The sequence below is a fragment of the Bombyx mori genome, chromosome 16, assembly GCF_030269925.1.
Source record: "Bombyx mori chromosome 16, ASM3026992v2".
Taxonomy (NCBI): Eukaryota; Metazoa; Arthropoda; class Insecta; order Lepidoptera; family Bombycidae; genus Bombyx; species Bombyx mori.
In genome coordinates this window covers 10,767,431-10,789,028 of record NC_085122.1, presented here as the reverse complement: position 1 = coordinate 10,789,028, position 21,598 = coordinate 10,767,431, and the positions used below count along the sequence as shown (strand labels likewise).

At 39.3% G+C, this 21,598-nt stretch overlaps 2 protein-coding genes across 2 annotated transcripts in view; both read right to left on the bottom strand.

Annotated features, from left to right (window-relative positions):
• The window catches only part of LOC101741902 (TWiK family of potassium channels protein 7), a 103,466-nt gene that overhangs the window by 17,607 nt on the left and 64,261 nt on the right, over positions 1-21,598 (bottom strand). The window lies entirely within an intron of this gene.
• On the bottom strand, positions 14,442-17,480 carry LOC119629686 (uncharacterized). The gene is made up of 2 exons (XM_038016399.2): positions 17,398-17,480; positions 14,442-16,978 (listed from the first exon to the last, which is right to left on the bottom strand). Exon 2 carries the CDS (start codon positions 16,975-16,977, stop codon positions 14,722-14,724), a length of 2,256 nt encoding a protein of 751 aa, XP_037872327.2. The 5' UTR covers position 16,978; positions 17,398-17,480; the 3' UTR covers positions 14,442-14,721.

The following is a 21,598-nucleotide window of genomic DNA, read 5'->3' as shown; positions in this document are numbered from 1 at the left end:
ATGCGGAGGTCGACTGGTTCCGGGGCAGCATGGCAAACATTTGTGATGCCGCCATGCCCCGGGTCGGCCCCCGAGCACCACGTGGGGGTGCGTTCTGGTGGTCGCCCGAGATCGCAAGACTCCGAGAGGAGTGCGTGAGGGCGCGCCGCCGGAGCGCACGCCACCGCCGCCGCCGTCGTCGCGACGCTGCGTTCGCGGAGACGGCGGCCCAGCTGCACGCTGACTGTCGTCAAAAGCAGACGGCGCTGCAGCTGGCCATCAGCGAGGCCAAGAAGCAGAGCATGAAGACTCTCCTGGAGTCGCTCGACGAAGATCCCTGGGGGCGCCCATACAAGATGGTTCGCAGGAAACTGCAACCGTGGGCGCTCCCGGTGACCGAGCGTCTCCAGCCTCGGCAGCTGCGGGAAATTGTTGCGGCACTCTTCCCGCCGGCAGCGGGGGGGGACTTTGAGCCCCCCCAGATGGACGCCACGTGGGGCACGCCTCCACGTCGCCCCAGCGTTCCCGCTGCCGAGGAGCCCCCTCCCCCTATCACGGGGGCGGAGATCCATGCGGCCGTGTCCAAAATGAGAGCGAAGGACACGGCCCCTGGCCCTGACGGCGTTCACGGCCGGGTCTGGAGCTTGGCCTTCGAGGCCCTAGGGGACCGGCTCGGGGGGCTTTTCGAAGCGTGCCTCGAGTCGGGACGGTTCCCGTCGAAATGGAAGACGGGCAGACTGGTCCTTCTGCGGAAGGACGGGCGCCCCGCGGACTCACCCGCGGGCTATCGCCCCATCGTGTTGCTGGACGAAGCGGGCAAGATGCTCGAGAGGATCGTCGCGGCCCGCATCGTCCGGCACCTGACCGAGACGGGTCCCGATCTTTTGGCGGAGCAATACGGCTTCAGAGAGGGCCGCTCGACTATCGACGCAATTCTGCGCGTGCGGGCCCTCTCCGATGAAGCCGTATCCCGGGGCGGGGTGGCGATGGCGTTATCCTTAGATGTAAGGAACGCCTTCAACACCCTGCCCTGGTCGGTGATCGCGGGGGCGCTGGAGTATCACGGCGTCCCCGCATACCTCCGCCGACTGATCGGCTCCTATCTCGAGGGCAGGTCGATCCAGTGCATCGGACACGGTGGGGCGATGTACCGCTTCCCCGTCGAGCGCGGTGTTCCGCAGGGGTCCGTCCTGGGCCCCCTGCTGTGGAACATCGGCTACGACTGGGTCCTGCGGGGCGTCATTCGGGGACCCCTCCCCGGGCTGAGCGTAATCTGTTACGCCGACGACACGTTGGTCGTGGCTCCGGGGAGGGACTACCGGGAGTCTGCCCGTCTGGCGTGCGCAGGCGTGGCACACGTCGTCACTAGGATCCGACGGTTGGGGCTCGAGGTGGCGCTCGACAAAACCCAGGCCCTGATGTTTCACGGGCCGGGACGAGCGCCGCCTGTGGGTGCCCACCTCGTGATCGGAGGCGTCCGCGTCGGGGTCGGGGTGACCGGTCTTCGGTACCTCGGCCTCGAACTGGACGGTCGGTGGAACTTCCGCGCTCACATTGAGAAGTTGGGCCCTCGGCTGATGGCAACGGCCGGCTCTTTGAGCCGGCTCCTTCCAAACGTCGGGGGTCCCGATCAGGTGGCGCGCCGCCTCTACATGGGGGTGGTGCGGTCGATGGCACTATACGGCGCGCCCGTATGGTGCCACGCCCTGACCCGCCAGAACGTTGCCGCGCTGCGACGTCCGCAGCGCGCGATCGCGGTCAGGGCGATCCGAGGATACCGCACCGTCTCCTTCGAGGCGGCGTGCTTGCTCGCCGGGGCGCCACCCTGGGACCTGGAGGCGGAGGCGCTCGCTGCCGATTACCGGTGGCGTAGCGACCTCCGCTCTAGGGGGGAAGGGCGCCCCGGCGAAGGAGTAGTTCGAGCGCGGAGGCTCCAATCTCGGCGGTCCGTGCTGGAGGCGTGGTCTCGCCGCTTGGCGGACCCGTCGGCCGGCCTCCGTACCGTCGAGGCGGTCCGTCCGGTCCTCGCGGACTGGGTGGGCCGCGACCGCGGATGCCTCACCTTCCGGCTGACGCAGATGTTGACCGGCCATGGGTGTTTTGGCCGGTACCTCTTTAAGATAGCCGGAAGGGAACCGACGGCGCAGTGCCACCACTGCGCGGACCGCGACGAGGAAGACACAGCGGAACACACGCTGGCGCGTTGCTCTGGATTCGACGAGCAACGCGCCGCCCTCGTCGCGGTCATTGGAGAGGACCTCTCGCTGCCGCGCGTCGTGGCTACGATGCTCGGCAGCGACGCGTCCTGGAAGGCGATGCTCGACTTCTGCGAGTCCACCATCTCGCAGAAGGAGGCGGCGGAGCGAGAGAGGGAGAGCTCTTCCCTTTCCGCACCGATCCGTCGCCGTCGAGCCGGGGGCCGGAGGCGGGAATACGCCCGTACGTCCCGGCCCCTGTAGGTGGCGGCCTCCCCCCGGTGAAGGTCAAGGGGCGACCTGAGGGGGTGAGGCCGCGCGGCGCGCTACCAGCACTCTAGCGCGCTGCCGTGGAGTGAATAGAGCGACCGGTCGACGGTGTATCGCGTCCCGACCCGGCAGGCTGGTTCTGGTCCAGCGGGGTATTCCGGGACACCACCGGCACCGTCTGGGCGGCCCGACGGGCTGCCGTACCGAGACGGCTGACGTTTTAGAGTCTTCGATTCGCCTCGAAGGCTCCGTCGGCTGGGCGTCCTTGGGGTGAGCCGCGCCGTCTGGTTGTAGTGTTGACCGCGGTAGCCCCCCTACCTCATCCGGGTTCTGACCTCGGAGGGGATCGGACGTCGGGTGTAAGAGTGCAGAGGAGTCGTTTAGTGGGTGGGCTCTAAAATCCTTGGGCCCGCGGTCTGCTCACAACACCATGCAGATCGTTGAGTCTCACATACCCCGCGCGCCCCTTTTGCGCGGGGACCTCGTAGGAGGTTCGGCCCTCTACCCGAAAAAAAAAAAAAAAAGGAAGCAGAGGACAGCGGCCGGCGCCGGGGTGACTTCGCCACGGGCATCGAGCCGTCAGCAGACCAGCCCATCGTATTATGTATAAGTATATATGTTTTGTCGATGTAGTGCAGCCGTGCGCGCTGCGAACAGCGTACCTCTCCCTAGTTCTTCCTGCATCCATACCACCCCTGCCCTATGTGGCAGGGAGCTCGTCCCGGGCAGTGGGGTTTGCCCCCAGGCCCGCTCCGTGCCCCCGTAAGGGAGTACGACGACCCCGAAGAAGAAAACTCTTAGCTCTGACTGATATTACAACATTAAAGTGGAAATAAGCCTACAAAATTTCATACGAAACAGCACTGGAACACATTTCAGACGTACTACATTTACACGCAACGACATTAATTCACCGGATGCGGTCGGAGGCTGACATGCTGCAAAGTGATGGACATAGTTTCATTGGAGACGATAAGTCGAGTCGTATTGTTTAAAATAGTAAGTAGCTCCTGGTTAGCTGTAGCTATAGATAATAGGACTACAAAAAGCGATCTAAAAATGAATGTTTTTAGCTTTGCAAGCAATTTCATTTATTTCGAAATAAAATCACTATCGCACGAGGATTACGGCTTCAAAAAGCAATCACCTGCAAGCAATTAATACTTAATTAATTTTATTTAGTTTAGAAAAAGATATATATTTTGTTTAAATCCACGTTGGTTTTGGTAACGAACTTACACTCTGTTAATTTTGTTAATAATGAATAATTCAAAATCTTTATTGAATTTGTATGAAAATCTATTCGTTGAAAATTTTATTTTATCTTTGAGATACAGAATCTGACGTGCAATATTTTAATTTAGCGGTCTGTTTTTTAAGATCCTCGGATCATCCTGTTGTTTAAGATATTACAGGATTGCTTTACGTATTTGCACGATCGCTTACTTAGTACTTGACGCTATACGTGACTGCGGCCAAATCTTCAATATTCTATAACTTTCGATTATCGTTGCACGATGCTAATCGAAGCACGCTTTCAATCTATACTAATATATAAATCTACAGTGGTTTTTACGGATGTTCCATTATAACTACTAAACTATGAATCTGATTGACTTGAAACTTGGTATCTGTGTAGAAAATACATGTACTTAAAGTATATACTAATATTTATAGGAATGTTCGATTTCTTAATAATAATGACAATAAATAATTATGTTAATTTTAAATGCCCAGTTAAGCGGGCGAGTACGGCTAGTACAAAATTAAATTACATAATATTTGATTAAACCTACTTAAGATTACATCAAATTGAATTGTAGTACTGTTCTGTTAGCACTGTGTCAGATAAGTGAGGTCAACCGTCCTGCCTCGGTCACTTCGGCCAGCCCCGTCCCACCGTCTTTCTTATTAAGACAACCCTTAATTGCTTTTCTGCTTAATTGGTGGATACAATTCGTAATTACTTAGCTCAGTTTAGAAAGCACAAAAAAAAAGGTTTGATAAATTATAATATACAAATCACATAATTTTATATTTATGTCTCCTTATCGCTACCAACCTAACTTTAAACGGGTAATCTCTATATATAAAAATTAATTGCTGTTCGTTAGTCTCGCTAAAACTCAAGAACGGCTGAGCTGATTTGGCTAATTTTGGTCTTGAATTATTTGTGGAAGTCCAGAAAAGGTTTAAAAGATAGATAAATATGAAAATGCTTGGAATTAAATAAAAATAACAATTTTGTTTTTCCTTTGATGCGTCCCCCGTCGCGGCGTGGGACGGATTCCTTTTGTTTGTTTTAAGTTTATTTTATACAAAAATGTAGGTATTTTATTTATCGATTGAGGCACTACGAAGTCTGCCGGGTCAACTAGTATTTAATACAATCAGACTCGGATCTCTGAGTTGAAGTTCAAATATTACAATTTGATTGATTAGAGCTAAACTAATACAAAGTATTTAGTATCTTAGCCCATAGACATCTATAATATAAATGCCACCACCTACCTTGAGATATGAGTTCTTCTAAGGTTTCAGTATAGCTACAACGGCTGCCCCACCCTTCAAACCGAAACGCATTACTGCTTCACGGCAGAAATAGGCGGGGTGGTGGTACCTACCCGTGCGGACTCACAAGAAGTCCTACCACCAGTAAGTTAAGCTAAGCTAAGTATCCACAGTCAACCTCAACACGGTTTTCTTCGTGATAGGAATAGAGATGGTGCGATTTTATAACCAAAAATAACGATTGTCAACGTTCACAGAAAATGATACCTGGTCATTGTATCAGTAGGTCGATATCAAATTTTATTTATATTTTACTGGACCTTCAGCCTCTATACTATAATTAGTGGATCAATTACCGACAGAAACTCGTCTTAAAATCATCATCATCATCATTTCAGCATATCGCCGTCCACTGCTGAACATAGGCCTCTCCAATAGATTTCCAGTGCGACCGGTCCATTGCCACCTGCATCCAACGTCTTAAAATAATCGCATAGAAATCTACAATTTTGCACATTAGAAACGATTGCTATTTGAGACAGTCAAATCAAAAATTTGACACGATCGAGAGTCGTCGATTATTTTAAGACGACAATATATTTAGGGGCTCTAATATTAAGGATAAATAAAATAAGAAAACATTTCCCGGCAAAACATTGTTTGAAGCGAATTTCTCCTTGAGAAAGAAAAAGCTATTGACGCGCAAGGCAAGACTAAGCTGACATCAAACATTGAAACGCAAGATGCCACTAAATCTTTGTCGCTCTTTTTCAAAATAAATACTGGGTAATAGCTTTTCGGTTCCAGCTTAGACTTATTTGGACTACACTTTCTACTATGCATTTCCTTTTTGACTGCTTCAGTCCATAGGAACCAAATCGCGAGGTATCTACAGCTAAATAAACTTTAATAATGCCAATTATCTATGTAGCTTTTGCTGGGCTGTAGATAAACGTGCATAAAGTTTCTTCTCCAAAGCGCAAATAAAACTAAATGTATTTCGCTGAGAAGCTACACGATATAGGATAACAATCATTCATACCGCGCTTCCCCGACATTCCATAACAATGTTGAATGTGAAATCGAGTAGTTTTGTTAGAAAGAAAATGGTGAGCTATTTTTAGCTAGGTATGTTTTTGATGTCGATTGAAGTTACGATACAACAAAAATACCAAATAACTATTACAGAATATCTGGGAAGATTATCTAGTTCACAATACTTCTATGCAAATTATTATAACGTATAGCTATAGTTTACTTCACTTTTGTTGTATTTTTGGTAGCATTACTTTTAATTATGACATAATGCTAGCTGTTTATTATCCAAAAATCAAATTCAAAGGCTTGTCTTCAATACTATACTTTTTTTTTTATTGCTTAGATGGGTGGACGAGCTCACAGCCCACCTGGTGTTAAGTGGTTACTGGAGCCCATGGACATCTACAACGTAAATGTGCCACCCACCTTGAGATATAAGTTCTAAGATCTCAGTATAGTTACAACGGCTGCCCCAGCCTTCAAACCGAAACGCATTACTGCTTTACTGCAGAAATAGGCAGGACGGTGGTACCTACCCGCGCGGACTCACAAGAGGTCCTACCACCAGTAAAAATTATATTCTAATATATTTAATGTTGGTAAAAAATATACTAATTCTTTTACTGATTCAATCGTAATATTGCTGGAAAACCCTTTTTTGGCTAAAAACATCCCATATCTGTATTTATTTTTATATCTAAAAGTTATAGGAATCAGACTTTAGCGAAGTTGAATCACTCAATACGAACATAATATCAGGAAGGTTGCCTTAGGCAACACTTTAAGCTGACATTACTAACAGAGATATAGATAAAATTTCTTGAAATCCTATTTTCCGAGTAATCATAGTTGAGGAGTTTGGCGTAAAACGACCTCAAACGGCTGCAACAGCAATAATTCCATTCGAATTACTTTGTACATTTACGCAATATTTGTCATGTTATAATTTAACTTAAGCCTAACCGCATTCCATGGTACCGATTTTCGAGATTACATCCACAGCGCGTTGACATAAAGATATTCGGCATAAAGATATTCGGCGGTTAAACTTTCTCTACACTGTGCGTACATAGCCTTGTTTTTAGCGAATAAAAGCTGAAATGAGGCCACTTTTTAAGGCTGTATCGTACTCACTTTTTCTGGATGTTTGGAGTTTCAAGCTTAGCATGGTTTGTAACTTTTTGTACCTTCGCTTGTTTTCGTAACGCTTCTGTTCATCTGCTTTTACAGATGTCCAAATGATGTCCAAATTACAGATGTTTTACAGTGTCTTTTGAATACTATTAAAATTTCAAATTGCCATTTTAATAGCATAAAATAGTATATTGTGCACCAACTTTTCTCCCGCGGTGCACATACTATTTTTTCTCCTACCAGGCCGAAAGTTCGTGGAGTACCGAGCCGGGGTCTAGGGACGAATCCCTGGTCGGGGGCCCTCATAAAAAAAAAAACAATTTAACTGTTTTTTTTATTTTTAAATAAACTACTACTAATTGAATAAGAACTGTCTGATGAACTCATCTTTGTTTAATACTTCACTATTAAATTTTATTGCTTTTTGTTTATTTCACTTTTACACTAAACACAATATTGCAAATTGCCCGAGCACAACAATGGCGGAGAATTGTAGGTGCGTGAGAGCAGACGTAGACACTAACGCGCATGCGCACTTGTACCCAGGGAGAAAAACTGTCCCCGTACAGCGGGATGAAAACCGAACTTTCGAAAAAAAAAAAAAAAAAAACATATTTCAATCGAATACTTTCATTTAGTGGAGTAGCATCTAATATTTAACATGGAACCTGTAAAGTGTACAATGCTATTGCTAGTCAGAGAACGCAATGTAATAGATCTTTAATACCACATATTAATGCAGAAATCATTCGTTGTGATAAAAATTTAACTTCAAGGCATTCAAGAACAATAAAACGAGCTTGTAACTTTGTGTACCAGTGGAAGCCTCCACGTCAATTAGATAGCGACTTGTTTAGAAAACCGGACTTATTTATGTATTTATTTACTTACTGAACTTGTAGTATTGTGGATAAGAGGGGCGCTCGGGCCTACTAAGCCCACAAGAGCTATACATTCTGCTTTGAACGCCAAAATATTTCTTGCATTCAACAAGAGGCTGGTGTCGTCAAAGGCTATTATAAGGGTTCAGCTGAGAATAGGCAGCATTCTAGCAAACTTGGCGTTATTGTTGGAGCAAATATTGTAACTCCGTCCGGACAATCACCACTATCCAGCTTATTCGTGCTGCAAGCCTGTCATACAATAAAATTGAGACTTTCACGTCATGTTTCAAATGAGTTGCAGTATACACGTAAGAATAGGTCATCCAGATTTACTAATCCAATTGAAGCTTAAATTTTATCTATCAAGTCCGAAATTACAGTTGCAGCAATCTACAAATGTCTTTTAATAAATAAACATAGCGTATCGTACTATCTTTTGTCACACAACAAGCCTTTTGTGAGGATAAAAGTAGGCATATCACGTTGCACAGGCCACATACGCAGCGTGCGAGTGGCAGTTCCCGCAAATAAATCGCTTTGTGCGGAACGTTTTGAAAGGTCACCTCATATTACTTCCGGATTCTATATTAATATGTTATTGTAGATGAATGTTTGGGACAGAGATAATATATTAGGTTTTTTTATGATTCTATTAGTAATTGTGTCATCGTGTGGCAATATGACATGGTTTGGAATAGCCAGTGTAAAGATATCGTTTTGCTTGACAGATTAAGTGCGCTACATTGCCGGAAGCCCCTCACTGGAGGTTGTGAAATGATACAGAAGGAAAAAAGGAGGATACGCTTTATTTTTATATATATATTTGAACTAAGATAGCTTCACGGCTCAACTAGTATATAGGAGTTAGGCCATAGATATTTCAACTAAAACAGCTTTATCCACCTTGTGACATGTTGTTGAAGTCATATATATCGGAAGTCTCGCCCAGGCCGAAGAACATGACTGCTTCGCGATATTATGGCGGTATCTACTCACGCGATCTCACAATATACATTTCTCTATCTCTTATTCTCTAATTTTAAGAGACACATTGTTTTAGCAGAGTTAAGTCCATTGTTTTTCATTTAGTTTGTATTATTATATTGATATGTACAGTATATGTTCCATTACAAATACTTTGCAAACAATATTAAATAGTTATATTAAAGTACCTTAGTGTGTAGTAATCATTTGTAGTTATAACTCGATGAAACTCTTATTGTGAGTATTCGTAACATAAACTTATTTATACCCAAACTATCTTTGCGATTTATTATTTAGTAGTATAGTGTGGATTACTTTGTTGATGTACTTTGTGTGGATTTTAGTAGCAGATGGATTACTTTGCAAAACATTAAAATATGATGCATCGATGTTTACGGGCTATCTTATAAACTCAAATACTTGAATCGGGCTACCAAGATTTTCAAGATAAGCTAGTATATTTTTATAAATTCCAAACTACAACACCCGAATCGTCATTCTATTGAACATTATTTGAATCTTATATTTCAAATCATTTATGTCATGTTCGCTTTTGTTAGGACGTGCATAATTAGAAACAATTTAGTAGTTCAATAGTATTTTATAATTTTCAAATTAACATTATATTCTGACATATATCAGTTCGCACAGACAATCATAGATAAGTTTGCTCATCGAACTTTACCTTATTAACACCTCCCCTTAAAGTCGTGAGCTTTTAACTACAGACATCACAGATAATTATGATTATTCCATCATTCCTAAATTGTTCATGCATTCATAATGCTTCATCCCACACAAGCCCTTGGTCAAAATATCAGCAGGCATTTTGTCTGTACTCAAGTATTTCAAATCAATCACACTCTGTTCACACATATCTCGAACAAAATGGTGTCTAACATCAATATGCTTAGTGCGAGAATGATAGCTTCTATTCTGTGTAAGCTTCATAGCACCCTGGTTGTCATTAAATAATGTCACACAACCACATTTTACACCAATATTATTTACCACATTTCTGAGATACATAGCTTCCTTAGTTGCTTCAGAAAGCGCCAAGTACTCGGCTTCTGTGCTCGATAATGCAACGGTACGCTGTTTTCGTGCTTCCCAGGTAATTGGGGCACCTGCTAAAATAAATGCAAAACCGGAATATGACCTTCGATCAATCGTGTTTGCACCCCAGTCTGCATCAACTACACCAAACAATGGTACACCTGTCCTCTCATACATTAAGCCGAAAGTTGATGTACCTTTCAAATACCTCAACACTCGCTTAGCTGCCTTCCAATGCTGTACATCGTAATTAGTGTTAAATTGGCTTAAATAATTTACAGTATAAGCTATATCCGGTCTGGTGGATACAGCCAAATACATAAGGGCACCTATAAGGGTAAGGGTACTGACTCATAACATCATTGTTTACACTGTTGGGTTTTTCTAGTTTAACGTTCACATCCATAGGTGTTGATATAGGTTTACAATCACTCATACCATAACGCTCTAATATTTTATCTATATACGCACCTTGCTTTAAATACACTCTATGCTCCTTATCACGTGAAAATTCGATACCCAAACAAGTACTGATTTTTCCCATATCCTTCATTTCAAAGGCATTAGATAACTGACGCTTAACATCATGCAACCACACCTCATCATTAGTAGCTAGGATAATGTCATCTACATAAATAGCAATTAACATCATTTTTTCATCCCTTTGCGCAACAAACACACAAGGTTCTTGTGGTAATGCTTCAAAACCAATATTCTTCAACCTTCCTACTAACTTTTTATGCCACTGTAATCCTGATTGACGCAAACCATACAAAGACTTCTTTAACAAACACACATTATTCTCACACTCATTCAATGCTTCGTTCCAGCGTTTAGCTGTATGAAGTATATTCTTATCTTTTATAATATTTCTTTTTGATCCAATATTTTGGTTTGCTAGTACACTTTCTAAGACATCTGATAGTTTATCTGGTATTTCCATGAATACATCTTCTTCGAGAGTACCATTCAAGTAAGCTGTTACTATATCCATTTGATGCATCTCTAATCCTAACTCAGCTGACACTGCAGCTATGAGTCTCACAGATGAAGACCTTACAGCAGGAGAAGAGGTTTCGTAAAAATCCTCCCCTGGCCTTTGAGAACATCCCTTTGCGACAAGCCGTACTTTCTTCCCTGTATTCTTTGTTTGAAATACAAATCTGCTACCAATCACTTTTCTATTTTTTGGTCGTGGGACTATTTCCCATGTAACATTCTTTAATTGTGCCAAATACTCGTCTTCTAAAGCCCTTCGCCATTCAGGTTCGTCATCAGTCTTTTCTATTTCTTTCCATGTTTTAGGTTCAATGATCGCAATTCCAGCTGTCGTTTCTTCATTATCTACTTCATACTCCGATTCAGTTTCACTCTCTGTACTGATAGTAGCTGGTTTATACTCTTTGCGCGGTCTTCCCACTAAGCCAGTACGAACTATCCTTGGTCTTCCTCTCCCTCTCATGGGGTTTGTTTTTCGATCTTCCTTCTTCTGATCATGTCCTGTCAATTCAACGACTATCTTCGAATTATCAAAATTCTGTTCTTCATCGTTTCGTATTTCTTTATACTCATGACAGAATGCTGTCTCGTTCATAAACTTCACATCGCGAGAAATGACGATCCTTCTAGTCTTAGGATCATGTATTCTGTAAGCTTTAGACTCAGTATCATAGCCCATAAATATTCCAAGCTCTGAACTTGATTCGAATTTTCCCTTCTGCGTTCCTTTGTTTTTATAATACGCTTTCGATCCAAACACGCGCATGTAGATTACGGTAGGTTTCTTTCCTGTCCACAGGGTAAATGGTATTTGACCATCAAGAGCTGCAGTTGGGCACCGGTTCTTTATGTAATTAGCAGTATTAATTGCTTCAGCCCAAAAAACAGGAGGGCTTCCCGCCTGACGCATCATACAACGGGCCATCTCCAGCAGTGTCCTGTTCTTTCTCTCCAAAATCCCGTTCTGCTGAGGCGTATAAGGTGCCGTCAACCTCCGTCTTATTCTTTCTTTCTTCAAGAAATCATCAAAGTCTTTGTTAATGTATTCTCGACCGTTATCGGATTGTAGATTTTTGATCTTCTTTCCTGTCAATTTTTCCACGTAAGCCTTGTAATCTTTGAAAACTTGAAGTACGTCGCTTTTATTAGCAATAAAGTATACTTCACACCATCTTGATTTGTCGTCGATGAACGTGACAAAATACTTTTTACCGCCCATAGACTGTTGTCTCATTGGTCCGCACACATCAGTATGCACGATCTCCAATAGTTCACTTGTACGATCTTCGCTTCCTTTAGAAAAAGACGTGCATGTCTGTTTTTCACTTATACATATTTCACACTCTGACAATTTTTCGTTGTCCTTCAATGATAGGCCATGGACAAGGCCATTTTTTGCCATTGCCTTCAAATCACGCTCGTTAAGGTGGCCGAGGCGCTCGTGCCACATATCTATAGGTTTTTTCACCATTTCAACATTATTGACATCATCTTGGCTCATTCGGACGTGGTATAAGTTACCAACTCGATCCGCTCGCATATGAACCTTATTATTGTCATCTATGACAATTGCATAATTTTTATTGAAGCGAACTTCAAACCCGTGATCTGTCATCTTCGCAACTGATAATAAATTGGTTCGTAGATCCGACACGTAGAACACTTTTTTAATATCAACATGGTGCTTTTCGCTGCCTATGTCTACCATAATACTGACTTTTCCCGAACCGCTAATTTTTGTAGTTTTACCATTAGCCAAATTCAAGTCTGTATCAACTCGAGTAAAATCTTTAATCAATTGTTTGTTGTTACACATATGTCCCGTACATCCACTGTCAATACACCATACAGGAGCTCTCTGCTCGGCTATCATCACCTCCTTGGTGGTACTTACTAACATATTTGTCTTGAGCTCATCATCACTATTACATTCTGCTTTATGTGAGCTTTGTTTAAGCTTACTCACGTTTTTAGTTCTGCATTCTCTCGCCATATGCCCAAGACGACCGCAACGATAGCACTCAATGTTTTTATTTGTGTGCTGTTCGAAGTTCTTCTTCGGGTTGGCATTTGATTTAATATTGGTACGCTTGACGAACATAGCCCTCTGGTCTATTATCTTATTCTTCCGACCTTCATAATCCTCGATAATCTTCACTTTCAGTACATCAGTTGATGGTAAATCATCACGCGATTCCATTGCTGTTCGAAACATTGAGAACGAATCCGGTAAACTATAAAGTAATAAAATAACAAGCAACTCATCTATCACTATCAATCCGATTTCTTTAAGCTTCTTAACACAGTCGAAAAAATCAGAAATATATTTTCGTAGGTCTCCATCTTCTGGCATATGATTTAATACAAGTCTCTTTAGTAATGACGCTTTTCGCGCTGGCCCGCTTGACTCATACATAGATTTTAACTTGTTCCATATTGCTTTAGAGGAGTCTAAACCATCCAGTGCAATTAACTCGCTCGGGCTGACAGCTAACAATATGTCCGATTCGGCTTTTCCGTCCATTTTATTCCATTCAGAATATTTAGAATCTGAATGTATTGGTTTCGGTATTTTTCCTGATACGTATTCCCACAAATCATTCTTCTTCAGAATAGCTCGCATGTGAATCTTCTAGGTGTCATAGTTATCACCCGTAAGTCGATCAATCTTAATATTAGAAGTCATTTTGTAGTTTCTTCAACTTAAAAAAAAAAAAACAGGAAATAATTGACACAACGGATTACGCCTATTAAAACAATTAATCGTTAAATCATTTCTATTTCACTTTCTGCAACGTCCTGGGCCCATAACCTGTTAGGACGTGCATAATTAGAAACAATTTAGTAGTTCAATAGTATTTTATAATTTTCAAATTAACATTATATTCTGACATATCGTCGGTTAAATAGAAAAGTGACATAAATCAAAAAGACCAAACTTTACAGTACACATAGTTAAAAGTATTGAATTTTATTAAAATTAATTTTTCGGCATCTGTTAGATTTTAACTAATAAGTTTTGTATATCATTTAAAAGGTATTTAAATGCTGATAATGATGATTTATTTGTTTTTAATAATTTAATAAAAAATATGGCAATTCTAGCTGGAAGTGTCGTTTTTCCACATATGAAATGAATACCACTGAATAAGTATTTTTTCAAAAATTAAACGTTTTTGTAGTCGAAAAACAGTTTTAATAAGATAAAATGTGGTATAAAAGTAAATATTTATTTAAAAAGTGTTATGAATTAACATTCAATAGTAATTCGAAAATTAACAAATCTGTATCTTGTCGCAAATGAACTTATTAAATTATCAATGGAAACAACATTGAGATCAAATAGTTAAAAGTGAAGTCTTCTTATAATATTTAAGTAAATAATGTTCAGTTTGATTTAAATTAAGATTTTATTATTATATATAATACTCTAAATCTAATAATCTTAATCACATTTCAATATGAATGCTTGTTTAGTTAGTATAGGACTAAATTATATTATCAGTCTCAAAAATCAAATAAAGCATATTTTATAGAATCAAACTTATCCAAAGTATTAAAAAACACAAACATTGAAATTCCAGTAACATTAAACAATATCTCATGGATTCCAAAACCCAAATACTTAAGCTTATCTATACAATCTTAGAAATAAGATATTATTTAGATATCTATAGATTTTCATAAAAGCTTTTATAAAACCTAGGAATAATATTTTTATCTATTAGTGTAAGTATGGCTGCTTTTTTATTATTAGAAACGCCTAATTTTGAGGAATAAAGACGTTCTAATTCTGTGAACTCTGTATTTTTCTTGGTTGTTCGAGTTTTGATGACAACAGTTTTAAAATCATTTTCTTTATAAGATAACTTGTAAAAAAATCGGTCTTTGTACCTTTTCTCCACTTTAATAACTTTAATATCACCCATCTTTACCTTTTCTCTATCTTCATTTGTTGTATAATTTGGTCCTATGCCATCCGCAATCTTTTTAATGTCAAAGAAATTTTCGTGGTTTAGTTCATGGACTTTATAGGGATTCCCCTTTTTTTTTGCGGTTCTAATCAATGTTATGTATTGTTCTGGTACATAAATAGGAGCTGATTTCAGAGATCTGGAAATATTGCGCTCAATAGTAGAATGAGCAGAATCTCCCTCATTTTGGGTGTGGCCTTTTATTAAAAATTTGTGAGTGATTGACGTCAAATTTTTTAAATTAGTTACAGCGTATATATACATTGCAATCATAAATTTATTCTTTTGTTGTCCACAACAATTGTCACTGTAAAATATAACTTGAAAGTCTTCTTTACTTTGCTCCTGGAGCCTTCTTAAATAATTTAAAACGCAGGAGCCTATTTCATTTACCCCTCTTAATCCCTCACCTTCGTGCCAGACGTAGCAATTCACATCTTTGGAGCCAAGCTCGTAAATGGTAAAGTTGAGTACGTTCAGTTTAGAAATGTAATAGAAATTGGAGATGTCACCTCTAGGACATGGCATTACGGCTTGCAAATCGTAGGTGGCAGCTATACATTTATTATTTGTATTTTTTTTATCCAGTTCTTTTTCTTTCCTGACTAAGTCTTTTTCTTCTAGGTGAGAAAAATACTTGTCCTCTAATGGCTGTTTATCTTCTGCATTATCATAAGCTGCACAATCTTCACATTGGTCCTTTTTTGGAGACCAGAACGAAATATTATATTCTTTGCTAAATATATTATAATATATTTGATAGTCAGCATACGATCGACTTTCTGCTCGGCATTTTTCAACATAGTCTCTATGCAATTGCGCAATGGAAAGCCCTCCTTCAATATATTCTCGACTTGTAGTAGCCCGACAGTAATGACTCTCGATTCTAGGAATGGAATTGATGTGTTCTTTAATCCTTTCAATAACTGTGCTGTCAAGTTTATTGTGGTTTCCATGTCTCCCTCGGTTATCACCTGCTAGAAAACCTCCAACTACAGAGTTTTGCATATAAATCACCGTTCTTATTGGTCTCTCTGATATGCCTAATGTATTTTTGAAAAATGTTTTGCAAACCCGGATATCTTCTTTGTCTACTTCAAAATAAAATGCGTGATTATAATCTTTTCTAGTACTTCCTTCACGAATATAGCGATATTTAGGTTTAATTGCTTTTACATATTTATTAATGAACTGACGTTGTTTTTCTAAGTCTGCCATCTTCCAGTAGTTCGAAAAAATAATTTGACGCTTTTCCTCGCTTATCTTATTAAAACATTTCAGTTTACACTTATCATTACAAGTTGGTTTTAATTCCCTTTCTTTCATTAGCTTTTTTGATTTAGATGACGATAAATACGCTTTTCCAGAGTTCCTTAATAGTTTTGCTTTATTTTTTTTCCATTCTTTGGGTACAGCTCTCCGTTTTCTTCCTTTTTTCTTTTCTTGTTCAATTTCAATTATTTTTTCTCGCCGATTACTCATTGTGATGCTTTCATCTTCAGATGTAGAAGATAATTCAAGATCTTTATATAAAAAATCGGGGTCATTATCGACATCATCAGATGAAAAGTCATTTTGACTATTAGAATATTCAGATTTAGAATTATCATCATTGTATTCTGAAGAACAATTAGATTCTGGAACTACTTTATTCAATCGTGGACGTTGAAGGTCAGAAAGTTGTATTTGGTTACTTGATACTGATTCTGAATAATTTACTGTAGGTTCCATATCAACATTATTTGGTCCAGGTAGATCATTCTTCATAAAATATGGCACAATTTGTGAATCCGAAACATAACTGTGGCTATTTAAATTTGATATATTATTAACATCGCTTTTTACAAGACTGCGAACAGTATCTAAAGGACTGAAAATGGGCTTATTATAAACAACTGGATTCTCTTGGTCTTCAGAGAACACCATTTTCAAAATTTGCGCACTACGATTCATCCTAAAAATAAATGAATATATTTATATAAAGATTTAATTTAAAAAAATACATTGTTTTTAAGTCCATTCAAAAACATTGCACTTTCAATTTTGTAAAATGCCTTTAAGTAAATATTGCAAAAGATAAATCTTTATTTAGAAAAAAAACATGAACAATAATCTATTTTTTGAACCTTACAGTCATATTTCAAATTGTAACTATTTTCTATTGAATCTATTATATTACAGCTAAATGTATAATTATATAGATAAATGTCCTAAGTAGAAATCGGTCGTATTTCTTTCATATAATTTCTCAAATTGATGTCACATGTCAAAAAAATACATTCTTCTTTAAAACTTTTGGCACAACTAAAACCAAAATTAAATTGAAAAACGTCGTTTCTCGAAAAAATACATTATTTCGTAGATATTACTTACCTTTTACAGTTGTATTCAAGCACTTTTTTGGAAAATGTCACTGTTCTTGAGAAGCGTCCGTGTTCGCACGTTCGCGTTTGCGTTGCAAATGGCAGAGTGACGTTTTTCAACAATGAAAATGGCGAATTACCACAGAGTATCAAAGTGACACTTGTGGCAGCACGGAGTTTTTGACGTTTAATTTGATGATGTGTCATTTTTCTATTAAAATACATACGATAAAAAAACGTTTTAACAGATAATATTAATTTACAATATTTTTGAGAAATGTCACTTTTCTATTTAACCGACGATATATCAGTTCGCACAGACAATCATAGATAAGTTTGCTCATCGAACTTTACCTTATTAACAGCTTTTACATAGGAAAAGCTAATTAAAAGATCAAGTTAAGTGTGATGATAACTTAGAAATAAAAGCATCTCTGAGCTTCATTCGAAATCACATCCAATTTACCTAAGTAACGACACCGAAAATCCCAAAATGAACGGAGATTGAGGTCAAAATTTAGACAAGCCAAGGATTGTAGTTAGACCGATTTCACAGCTGGCTAACCTGAACTGATCGCCAACACTCCCTAATAGTTTTAAACTTAAGTTCCCAACGGGTGCTTAAATTTGAACGCAAATTTGTTTGGTAAATTCACCCCGTTCAGACTGGTATTATGGACCCTTAAGTGGGAACAGACGTGTTTTACGGAACGTTTGTAGCCATTTCGCTTATTATAGTTGAACAAATAAAAGATTGGTTATTACAAAACGTTATTTCGCAGGCTTTGGATCTGCTGAAATTATTTATTTATGTCAAACTGTAGATCTGTAAATATCAAATCCAGTCGACTCGGAAAAAGCGTTCATACATACGCATTTAAGTATACTTGGTGTATTAAAGCATGAGAACCAGGGTATACAGTAACTTAGGTGGGAAGACGAATAATATATATCGTGTACCTAGCCGATTAATTTCTTTCAGTCTGCGAAGAGGTCGTATAGCTCGTTCTAATGGGTAAGATAGGCAAAAAAACTCACTTTTATTTTGCCGTCATTGAAAAGCCTTGACTGCATTGCAATTTAACATGGCAATCTTCTTTTTTTCTGGATGTTTATATTTTATTGTAGAATTCGCTGCGCTGGAAAGCCTGCGTTCTTTTCCAGTACTGTATCCATACAGAATTCTGTATGGATACAGTACAACATACAAAATCTGTTAAGTGGTTAAGGCTAAAAATGTTTGGGAGGTTGCCGACAAACGGAAGATCTTCCACAGAGTGGTTGAAAGTGCTCGGTAGACCGACGATCCGAATATTGTTGTTCGGAACTTGTACATATTATTCAAACTTATCGCGAAAATGTCGTTAGAGAGATTCAGACATCTGTCAAACATCTTGTGTTCTATAGTGCGATCGACATAAATGCAACATTCAAGAAAATTTCCTTTCGTATTTATAAAGTTAATAGGGATAGAAAATACATCATCGGAAAACTTGCTTGTCAACTAAGTGTAAGGAAAACTTTTTCGAGACATTGGTGCCTGCATTCGAACCCTAGAATGTTTGCACAAATGAACTGTATCAAAATACATTACACAACTTTCCCTGGGAAAGTGGAAACATTGCCAAAATAGAACCACAATATATTTTTATTCGACCCCATAACACTTAAAGTCAACCCGTCAGCAAATTTATTTTAGTTCCCAACGACACTTTCCACATTCATAAACAATTCACGATCACTCCCAATTCAAAGAGTGATCCTAAAAAAACCTCCCGCGGAGGTAAAGTGAAATTTAACCACAACTGTTGGCAAGCTTTGTAAAATGCAAAAACTTCCAGCGTTTGAGGTGTACAAAATCGTCTCATGGAGCCATTTCCTTTTACGACGTCTACCTTAATGGAAACAAAACTGTCTACTGAATTCTTTACAGCTTCGCTGAAAAACAAACCTGACTTGCAAGCTTTTTGTAATTGCGTTCCATTCGTGTCTTGATTTAAGTTTTTTTTTTGTTGATTTTTTTTCATGTTGTTATTCTTATAAGAAGTTCAATATTAATTAGTTATACTTATATACTGAATACTTCTATAATTTTAAAGGCTTCCGTGATATAGTAATCGTTGATCAAGTTTGGTATGGTGGGATGTGCTTTTTACTTGACTTTTGTTTTTTATTGCTTGGATAGACGGATGAACTCACAACCCAAGTGTGTTAAGTAGTCATCGGAACCGTTATGGGCTATGGCTGATGATGAGACATGAGCTCTAAGTCTTAGCTTTACGACACGACCTAAGTAGATATGTTTACATATAGATAATCTATACCTTCACCGTGATATTTGATTTAAGTACTTATTTCATTAGAAAAGTTGATACCCTTCCGAATTCGAACACTAGCGTCTTACCCCCTTATCCTTTAGCCCACGATGGCTTCAATTTCGGGAAATCATTTATTTATTTATTGAAGGGATCAATAAGTGTTTCATGGCCAATTGCTATTATGCAATTACCTGGTCCCATAGATATCATAACATGCACGTTGCAACCTCTTATATAGACATCCCTTACATATTAGGTTGAAGTTTCAAGTGTTACATCGCGCCGCCTATAAAAAAATATAATACTAAAAAAGAATAGAAGAATAAACGTTTTCTCTGTAGTAATTGCTGATATATTGGTAATAGGTGCTATAGGCATTTGATACGAGATATATTAGGTATTCATTTGGCAAAGTAGACATTACATTACATTATACGTAGATACTCAGAGCGATCGAATGGACTACGAAAACATTCAGATAACAGGAATTGAAACGATGAAACTGATTACAGCTAGGCGTTGTTTTTGTAAAGATTCACTGAGATCGTTATTGCTTTTGATTGGAACAAAAGATTTTCTTTCTACAATCTTTAGAATATTACATAGTTATACTAATAATTGCTAAAGTTTATAAAATTTTATATTAATAAATACTAATAATTGCTATCTAAGACAGTAGAACCAGCACTAAAAGCACTTTCGAAATCCAATATTCCAAACAATGTCCAAATATGGATTGTCACTTCGTATCTTAGAAATTATTGTTGTAGCGTCAACTGATTTGATCCCCGCTTTCTTATTGAGCTTCGTATTTTTTTCTAACTCTACTTCAGTCGTGATATTTCAAGGGAGATAAAAAATAAAAAGCTGTTGTTTCGTGGGTACGTCATCTTTGCTCACCTTCACTGCTGCACGTCAGACGCATCTTATCTGTTCTACACAATTGCTTTTCATTCTATTTCCCTAGTGTAATAAAAGATTTTTTTTATTTTTATCTCGTTTTTATTCTTCCTTAGAATTATGAATACGTTTTGTTCGTGATGCTTTCTTCAAATAATCTTAGCAGTGAAATTGTGGAGTTAAATCGTGTCTTAATTTACATTACAAGTAGGTAATAAATGTTTAGTTTAATGAGCTTTATGCGCATTATCAGACATGTCGAAACTCCAAAAAATAGATCGCAAAAATTTTTAATAACCATCATGCAGTACATGCAGTAAGTACGATTTTTTTAAGGCTCCAAATTACAGTAGTTTTGGATGATTCCGGCACTCAAACTTTTCCGATAGTACCGAAAATCACTTTTTAATCAGATTGAAAATCGTTGAATTCCTGTTTTTGTTCCGATATTGGTATACTGAATCTAACCTTGAGATTCACACGGATCCATATTTTGTTTGTTTGTTAAATACCACTCGACTTTTAAAGGTACACAAGAGATTAAAATTTTACTTTTCAACAACCATTCAATGCCCTTGATTATCTATACTAATATTTATCTACAGTGGTTTTTACGGATGTTCCGTTATAACTACTGAACCATGCATCCGATTGACTTGAAACTTGGTATACATGTAGAAAATACATGTACTTAATGGATAGGTTAATATTTATATGGGTGTTGGACTCACTACACCAGTTGCGGGGGCCTTAATGATGAGAATCTTTGTGGGGGTGAGAAATAATAAAGTTAATTGTATTTAAATGCCCAGCGAAGCGGACGGGTACAGCTAGTTTATTATAAATTTGTTTATGTCAGTTGAAGTATTAATAGTCGTTATATCATTGGTTGTATAGAGTATTGGCTATACATGTGTATATTTGTATTTATTTACATGTGTATGTAATTTAATATGTGGGCATCATTATTAGTTGATAGTTAGAGAATATCTT

Excerpts from the sequence above, each read along its gene's own strand:
- LOC119629686 (XM_038016399.2), bottom strand. The coding sequence starts at position 16,977 with ATGAATCGTAGTGCGCAAATTTTGAAAATGGTGTTCTCTGAAGACCAA.